This window comes from Grammomys surdaster, unplaced genomic scaffold, assembly GCF_004785775.1.
Source record: "Grammomys surdaster isolate TR1022 unplaced genomic scaffold, NIH_TR_1.0 63, whole genome shotgun sequence".
Taxonomy (NCBI): Eukaryota; Metazoa; Chordata; class Mammalia; order Rodentia; family Muridae; genus Grammomys; species Grammomys surdaster.
In genome coordinates, this window is record NW_021604565.1 from 20,823,179 (window position 1) to 20,832,711 (window position 9,533).

The 9,533-nt window shown below is 39.5% G+C and overlaps 1 protein-coding gene across 1 annotated transcript in view; it reads left to right on the forward strand.

The window, feature by feature from the left end:
• Positions 1-585: 585 nt before the first annotated feature.
• Pkhd1l1 (PKHD1 like 1) overlaps positions 586-9,533 on the forward strand; it is a 145,187-nt gene continuing 136,239 nt past the window's right edge. The window contains exons 1-2 of the mRNA XM_028766440.1: positions 586-709; positions 2,566-2,655. Of these exons, the coding sequence (XP_028622273.1) occupies positions 637-709; positions 2,566-2,655 (163 nt within the window). The 5' untranslated portion in view covers positions 586-636. The remainder of the gene's footprint in view (positions 710-2,565; positions 2,656-9,533) is intronic.

Here is a 9,533-nt window from a genome sequence, read left to right on the forward strand (position 1 = left end):
GCTCCAGCCACACTGCTAACCTCTCATTCCATTAGGTGTATATCCCTGAGCCAACTGCTTAATGTCACTGTGCCTCAGTCTTCTGGGACAGCTGGGCTAGTGCTAGCAAGGAAGGTATCAGTTGCTGTCCGTTATGTCTGCTCTGCCACAGACACTGTGTTTGGGAAACTTCCAGCTATCAGATAAAGTTTTATTTTTTATTATTGTCAACTGAAGGGATAGCAGGGTCCTGCGCGAAAGAAAGTGAATTGAGTTCGTGTATTAGTTGATCTTATACTTAATTAATCTATCAAGACGATTAATGAACACGGTAGACAAGCAAATAAAAATATACAGATCTAGAATTTAAAAAGAAAATAAAGGTGGGGGGGGAGAGAGAGAGAGAGAGAGAGAGAGAGAGAGAGAGACTGTGTGTGTGTTTGCGTGTAGTGTATGCCTGTGTATGTCTGTGTCTCTGAAATCCCAGAGGCACAGCAGATAAGCTGGGGGCGGGGCCGGTCTCTGGCAGTCAGGAGCCAGGTTCGCCCTGGCTTCTGGGGCGAGTCCAGCGCGCGCAGCTCCCATAGCCAAGCAAGCTTCAGCACAGGCGGCTTCTGCAATCAAGTGGCTGGTGCAGACTGCAGCACCAGCTCTGCGATGGGACACCTGTGGCTCTTGGGGACCTGGTTTCTCTTTGGGCTGCTTTGGTGTTCAGCAGATTCCCACACAGGTAACACAATGGGGGAAGATGGGGGGGCCAATCCAGAGACCCTGATCTAAGGGTCACAGGGAAGCAAGACCACCTGCCATCTGCCCTGGATAGAGCCCCCCCCACCCCCGGAACCTGGGGCCCTGGAAGGACTGACAAAGGCCTTGTTCTGACACATACAGAGACAGTACTGAGAGAAACTGAAAGAGAGACCCCAGAGAAAGATACCAGTACGAGTGGGGCTAGCTCAGAAAACCTCTCTTATAAAAGTTGATCAGTGTTGGGGTTGAACTGAGGGAGTTCCTCACCTTCCTCCAGAGTGACATCATTGGAAAAAGCAAAAAACAGAAAAACAAGCAAACAAACAAACAAAAAAGCCTACAAAAGCGGCTGGGTGAGGGGTGAGGGGCAGTAGGCGCCACCTGAATTTCCCCTCTCCTTGCTCTCCCTGAGTCTCTTTCTCTACAGAAGGGAAAGCTGGTCCCCGGAGGTCAGGGATGGGTGATTATGTTGTGGCGGGTGTCAGTCACTTCCAGGGTAAGCTGCCTAGTGTCTTCAAAGCAAACCCCAGGAGAGGGCTGGGGAGAAAGTGATAAGAAATTGGAGTTGTGTGCTGAGATAAGGAGAGGATGAACTTGAGATAGGAGAGGCGGCGATGTCTGGAGATCTGACCCAGCTCCCTGCAGATGGATCTTCTCTTGGCTCTCTGCAGTGGGGACTGCAAGTAGGAACGTAGGAACTGTAACACACGACAAACTCAAGATCTATGCTAACCCGAAGCTCACAGGCGTTGGGTCCGGGCGTCGCAGCCACTGTTCTGCTGATGAGCTTTGGCTGCCATAAGTGAAGACCATGCTACACGTTCTCAGGCAGCAATGAACTACTGAATCATAAGTTCCTTCACCTTTTCTCAAAGATCCATTTCAAACAATAATCTTTGGGGCTGTTCTTTGTGCCTTAGTGTTTTGTACTTACTTTAATTGTGTTTGCTTCTAGTTAAATTGCCTCTATACACTCTAGGCAGAACATAAAACACCTCTAGCTACTGTGTATCGTATTTCCTAGCCATGTTAAAGAATTATGTACAGTTCTCCAAAGAAGCCGCTGGCTTTGTCCCGCTGATCCAGCAACTTCTTCTAGTAGAACCTCTCTTCGATTTCTGGATGGTAGGCCCAGGCTAACTAAGTCCATATTTGCTTTTCAAGATGCAACAGAGGAATTCCATTCTAGAAACCAGAGTAGTCCCAGAAATATGAGTGAAGTGTTTCTTTCTAGGCCACCCAGGACCCTGTGCTCCTTCTGTCAATTTGGACTAAGCTAGACTTTAGGGTGGCTAGTATGAATGTGCCTTTCTCTGTCTGCAGGAAGCTAACCCCGTTTGAAATGTGTCTACCGTGGTCTTTGCACTATTCACTCCACATCATTAGGACGCTAGAAAGCTGTCAGGAACTATCGACCACTCCTAAAGTGATAGGAAATACTTGCTTCTTAAAATGCAGCATTTGCTTTTTGTGCAACTTTTGTGCACTTACATGCTAGTGCTAAATAATCTATTACTCTGTGCAGGTATTGCCTGTGCTGTATAAGCTGCTGAGTTATGGATCTGTATCTAGAGGAGCAGCACAGGAAGCTAGGGTTTACTAGTGTGATATAATATGGTGGATAGGAACGTTGAAGATGGCTATGTTATTCTTTGCAAACCCAAGAAAGGTCTTCATCCAAAGCCAGTGATTGTTGATTAAGTTATTTTAAGTACTTAAATCCCTGTTTGGGCATTAGTCACGGTTCATTCACATCTTACAACATGACTGTGAAATGTGATGCTTGGAATGAAGACCTTGATTATGTCACCACTATCATCCTTATGTGTTTTTCAGGTAGCTCTGGGACAATGCCCAAAGTGACAGAAGTTATACCTAAATATGGCAGCATAAATGGAGCAACAAGACTGACCATCAAGGGAGAAGGTTTGTGCCCTGGGTGTGTCCACGTGCAAGCATTGGGTCCCACATTATTAGTTCACATAACTTAGGCCTTCACACATGCTAGGAGGGCACTCTTCTCCTCTTAGAGATTTATAGTTGACATAACCGCCAACGCAAAACACACATCAACTGGAATAGTCTTTTCACTTAGCCAGAGTGGCTGAATCCTTCCTCCTTGATAGTAATGAATATTTCTTTATTTTAATTAAATTCAATTAATAAATTCAATTAATAAATTTAATTAAAATCAATTAATATTGAGTAAAACAAAAGCCAAACAACCCCACATTCATACCAACTTGCTCATCCGACTCTGGTTATCATGGCCCATTTGATACTCAGAGATCTGGATTTAGTGACGAAAGTGAAGAGAAAGGAATTGCTTTGGTTTTTTATCCCTTAGCTATATTTTAATTTTTTATTGGATATTTTTAATTTACATTTCAAATGTTATCTTTTTTGCTGGTTTACCCCCCACCAAACTCCCTATCCTAGCTCCTCTCCCCTGTTTCTATGAGGGTGTTACCGCACCCACCCACTTTTGTCTCCCTGTCCTCAAATTCCCCTACACTGGGCCATCGAGCCTTCATAGAACCAAGGGCCTCTCCTCCCATTGATGTCCCGACAAGGCCATCCTCTGCTACATATGCATCTGGAACCATGATTCCCTCCATGTGTACTTCTTGGTTGGTGGTTTAGTCCCTGGGAGCTCTGGGAAGTCTGGTTGGTTGATATTATTGTTCTTCCTATGGGGTTGCAAACCCCTCCAGCTCTGAGAAAGGACTGGAGAGGTGGCTCAGCCATTAAAGGCTAGGCTCACAACCAGAAATATATAGAGAGGGATTTCTTTAACCCAACTCTTCAGTTCTTTTCTTTATTCCCCACAGGCTTGCTGATTTTACTTGTTTGTAGTTGGAATGTAACATGCTAGGGGGTGGAGAGACCAGATGTTGGTAGAGAAAAAGATGTTAATGAAAGATGTAAGATAACAGAAAGCAAAGTGTGGGCTCCCTCCTGCCGCCACGTAAGTGCTATCACATGCTGCATCAAGGCATGAGTTATGTATGATGCTTCTTCCTCCTGGTCTCGGGATGAAAGTGTAGAAGGGAGATAGATTTAAAGTGTATGGTGCCGTTAGCCACCAGACCTTTGTAATACAAGTGATAACAGAACTCAGACACTAAGAATTTTTGAAGAACATGAAAAAACCACTTTAAAAAAAAGAAACAGTAACAAAAATTATTTGGTCTTTCAAATAAGCCTTTGGGGTTGTTATAGGGAACTAACTCTTCTATCATTTATATTAAAATGTATTTGATTACTTGCAACGTTTCTATAAAATTCAATACCTCTATGTCATGCTTAAAACAGATTATGTTCCTGCACGGTGAACAATAAACATAGTACCCTTGTTGGTGTATAGTTAAGAGTGGGAAATTATGTATTTTTTAAAAAATTTTAAGACAACTTAATCTTATCTTTTTTATATTGTAAAATGCCAGTAAAATGTACTTCGAAGCTATGAGGTTTTCATCAGAAATTTAAGTACCAGAAGAGGAAAGAAAGTTCAGGTTAAAAAAAAAATCAAATCATCCAAACATTTCCTGCTGCCTTCGAATGTGCGCTTCTGGCACAGGAAGCGCCACCACCATTTAGCTACAGAGGGTCAGACATGGCTGCTTAGAAGTTTTCAGAGGGCACCATTCCTCAGCTGTAATCTTTGCCCTTTTGTGACCATGACCCTTGAGGCAATTAGGCTCAGACTTTTCTAGATGAAAGTGTTAAGGTAAAATTTTGCCTTTTCCTTTTGATCCCTACTTCCTGATTACTTCTGCCAGAGTGTGTAGATGAGTTTGATCCCATTTGAATTGGAGACACCTGCACCCACCCCTTTATGTCTTTCCCTTTCTGCTTTAATCACACCCTGTAGCCAACTCATACTGTGTTGGTGTGTGTCTTTCTTTTCAAGCCAAGGATAAATGTCACTACTTTATGAAAGCAGTGTTTAGCATGGTGGATGTCAGGAGCTGGGAGCAGGTGCAAGGATGAGTATTGTCCAAATTAAACAAAGCTTTAGTTATGAGACATGAGTATGACCTGCAGCACGGCCGAGTATGTTGTAGAACATGATGTCTTACTGCTGATGACATGACCTGCATACTGTGCTAAGGGAGAAGATTTTATGTGAAGTGTTATTATTATGATTTTTTATAAAAATGAGTGGAAGAACCTAGAAACACTTGGAGATGATGAATTTATTTGTAGGAGTGGATATATTCTAAGTCTCTATGCTGATTAAATTGTAAGCTTTTTTTGTTAATTAAGCTTTTTGTAGGTTAATCATACTTCAGTACTGTAGTTTTAAACAAAAAATTAAATTTAATATAGTGTTTTGGGTGTCTGTGATGTACATGGCATTTGTATGAAGCAATGATAATGAACCTTCACGCCAAAGCTTGTGAACTAATATTTTATTTTATAAAACTTATTATGAAAAAACAAGATATTTGAGAAAGCATTGATTCAGAAGTTGACTTCTCTGTGATTCTGCCCACAAGAAAATTGATTACTGACCCTTCACAGTATCTAAATGACTCTTGGCTCTTAAAAGGCAAAGATATTTTTATGGGCTATTTTGTTGAAAAGGCTATGCTGAGGGTTGGAGGTTTGTGTAGCTCAGTGGTGGTTTACTTGACAAGCATACCTGAGATCCTGTGTTCTACCCCAAGCACTGAAGGAAAAAAAGATGCAACAAAATACAACTGGATTATTTTTGAGTGGGCATAAATATATGCTATTACAATTATGGTGTCAAGCCAATGTCTTCTAAACAATGATATCATAGAAGTATTTGCCCTTCTGTGGTGACTGTGTTGATAACGGGGCTGTTGGTTGGGTAGTCTTGTATCCACAACTGCATAGATTTTGTTGCTTTCAAGTTATATTTTATACTGTTTGATTCTCTTCCTAAGTCAGTTATCAGTTCTCTGTTTTAAAAAGAGGGGAGGCTTTGGTTACCTTTTCTGTTTCTCTGTAATAAGAGCTGATACACAAACTGTGATGAAGTGTCCAGTCATATTATACACTATATTTTGGAAAAGATGTGGGTTTTGGTTCAGTCCAATTGGCTTTTAATCTGACTTTACCTTGGAGCTAGTTAATTCTGCAACCATTGGCTTTCTCATCAGTGAAATGGGTATTTTTCTGAGTTGCTAGTACTCATGACTTTGGAACAGAGTAACATAATCAAAGTACCTGTTACATAGTCCATGCTCTATCTGTTGAGCTTTGATTCTTTTTTTTTGTTATTGTTCTTTGGAGTACCCACTGAATTTGCAACATGCAGAACTGCTGCTGGAAACGAAGGCTTTGCTTGTGATATGCTTCAGGATGTAACATACATATTTATGTTAGATACATACTGCATCACTGATAGGTTAACAGAGGTCTGTACTTGGGCATTCTGCAGACAAGTGCAATATACCATAATAATAGTAGTGAATGATTGTATTGGTTTGACCTTGGAAGTAGCTATAGTATCAATCATGAATATGTGAAGCTGTCCAAGGAAAACCATAGAAAACCTATGAGGAAAATCATATTAGTTTTATTCTTCCTACCATTCCTATGTATTTTTCCTCCCTGTGGTTATATGACATTTAAGGACATCTCCCTTTCATGCCAGCTTTGTAAACCTGAGAAACCAAAACAGCCTAGACTGCGCATGCATGACAACAGCCAGCTTAATCAACAGTGCCGTTTGTTTTCCATGATAGCAGTGTGGGTGTTACCTCTGGATTGCTGCTATCAGTAGAGTCAGCTCTGTGTGCCTGGCAATTCTTGTCTCCAGCTCTTCTTCAAAAGAAAAAAACACATCAATATGTAAGGAATTTCCATCCTAAGCCTCATCCTTTCTGTTTCCAGGGCACACCCAACCCTTCCTGTAATTGTGTGCTTTGGAAAACTTCCAGGCGTGTCAGCTTTTTACCCCAACGACTTATTTAAAGTAGAATTAGAATTAATTTTATCAAACAATCTGTTTGCACTCCTTTTTTTCCTTGTGATTAAGTTAACTGAAGACCTAGTCTATATTTTTTCAGCATTTATTTTTATTTATTTTTCTGTTTATTTTTGCCTTGCCTGTTTACATGTCTGTGTATCAAATGCATGCCTAGTACCCATGGAAGCCAGAGAGGGTGTCAGATCTCATGGAATTGGAGTTACAGGTGGTTGTGAGCTGTGACGTGTGGATGCTGGAAACCAAAGCCAGATCCTTCAGAAGAGTAGCTAGTGTTCTTAGCTACCAAACCATCTCTCCAACTCCATTATCCATGGTTCTAAGGCAAAATGTACAATGTACAATTAAAATGTTTAAAAGTCTTGCTGATTTTCTTCATATTATCCCTATGGTTTGTCTTGGACATCTTCACATATGCATTTTTGGTATTATAGCTACTTCTAAGGGAAACCCAGTATCACCATTCATTAACATTATGATTGGATGTTGCCCTCCCTTGTCTTCAGAATGCCAAAATGCAGACTTGTGCTAACCTATCATTGACACAACATGCACCTAATATAAAAATAAACACATGTGTTACATCCTGAGCATATCACAAGTAAAACTTTCCATTCTTTAGTTTCCAGCAGCCCTCCTGCACAGTACAAACCCAATGTGAACTCCAAAGATAAGCAGAAGTTGGCAGAAGCAAACTATTGGGTTTTGCAAGTGTTCCACTTGTACTTTTCATGTTTTTTTTTTCACAATTCTGTAGTTTAGCAATTGTCTTTATAGTTTTAAAACTTCAAATCAAATGATAGTACCTTTTGCATACAAGATCTCTAGTTGTGGTTTTGTTAATCTGCTAAATAAGTGGTATCATTAAGGTTCCAGTGTTGAGGAATAAGGTCTTTCTCTATCCTTTGTTGAGTTTCTTCTTTCTTTCATTACACATGCAAGAAAGAAGAGGAGAGGAATTGAAAAATAGGGGATGGTAGAAATTAAGATTGGAAACTAGTAAGACCATTTGCTAGATCCTGTGTTATTTGTAAAAGGGATGTTAACCCTGCATCTAAGCATTAGTGCTTTTATGACTGACAGCAGGTCATGAATGAACTCCTGGATGAGCCCTATGGAGCTGATACCAAGGTCAAAACTATACACACTACTTAGCATTTCAAGTAGTCCAACAGTGGAGATGGTGAGGATTTTTCTGATGAAGAGAATAAGAGAGTTTATAGGTTAAACTCAAAGTCAACCTGACAGGAAGTTCTGGCTCTGGGACTCCAGCCCAGGAGCTCACTCACAGTTAGAAGCCTGGACCCTTCCTATGAAAAGGCACCATCACAGACAACTCTACCTGAGCTGGAGGCAAGGGAATTTGGGGTGAACCCATCATGACGAAGTCTTGCTATGTTACACTAGGCAGTATTGCATACATGTGATGTTGTGGACCTTTGTAAAACAATGAAAATGTGTAGTAATTTAACAGTGAGTCACTCCATATTTTTCTGGATACATTTACTTTTTCCTAATATTAATTAGTATAAAAACCAGAATATTTGAGTCACAGTGTCATTTATATTATTATAACTAGTGTTATACACAGGAATTAAAGTTTGTTGACTTTTAAGGGTTCAACATGCTTTTTTTTCATGTTCATTGATACTAAGTTATTGCTCTGGGAATATAGTCTGAAAATAATTAGGTTATAAAATTTAAGCAACTTATAAATCTGCATAAATGACACAGTAGGAAATGTTTCAGTATAAAATAAAAATTCTGGTAGTTTCACAATCAGCATGACAAAACTTTACCATACCAGTATTTTAAAATTAAGTGCTTTGATATTTTGAGAAAAGTATTCTTAAAGGTATATATTTTTAAAAGTCAAAATTTAATAATTTTTATATTTTAAACAATCTGGAAGAAACATTGTAAGAAACTAAATTTGTAAGACAATTTCACCTTAGGTAATTCCATAAATGTATATGATTTACATTCATACTAGAATAATAGTACATTTATTTTTGTAACTTTAACATTATTTGAAGAACCTTTAAAGATGTATTTTAATTAATCAACTATTATCTAAATCACTCTTATTCATTGGTTTCATTTCTTGAGTTCATTTCAGATCTTAATACTACTTGACATAATGAACTACTTTATGCATTAACTCCCACAAATTACAATGAGTTTTAAACTGAACTCAGTAGAAATTACCAGTACCATTTATTAGCTTGATTTCATCAAGCATTTTTGCGTACATGACTAGGGATTATTCATTCTGCTTGTCATGAAGAAATAGTGACATTTTGCTTGGTGATAATTGGGAGGAGTGTATCTGGAATTCATGGTATTTGGGGGGCTCCACTCTTGGCTTCCATGTCTAAGGATGACTGTAAAAGGGTAGCTGCAGCCATATGACTCATTAAAAAGAAGGCAGTTATGACTTCTGACCCCCTGAGAGATGAAGGTTGCTTTTATCCTGTTAGCTTCAGCGCTTCGTAATGAGAGACAGCTATAAAGGATGTCATGGAAGAGACATGATCAATATTAATTACAGACTCAAGACAAGCAAACAGTCATGGGCCTGTAGCTTTCTAACTCTCTTGTAGTGAATATTCAGTAGCTTTTAGCTGGCTATCTTTTTCAATACTTATATATGAACTGTGTTTAAAATGTAGCGCATAAAGCAAGGTATGGTGGTTCACACTTGTAAGTTACACCACTCATTTAACTTGAGCACAAGAATCAGGAGTTCAAGGTCACCCTGGGATGTACGAGACCCTTCATTTAAAAAGAAAAGGAAAGAAAAGAAAAGAAAAGAAAAGAAAAGAAAAGAAAAGAAAAGAAA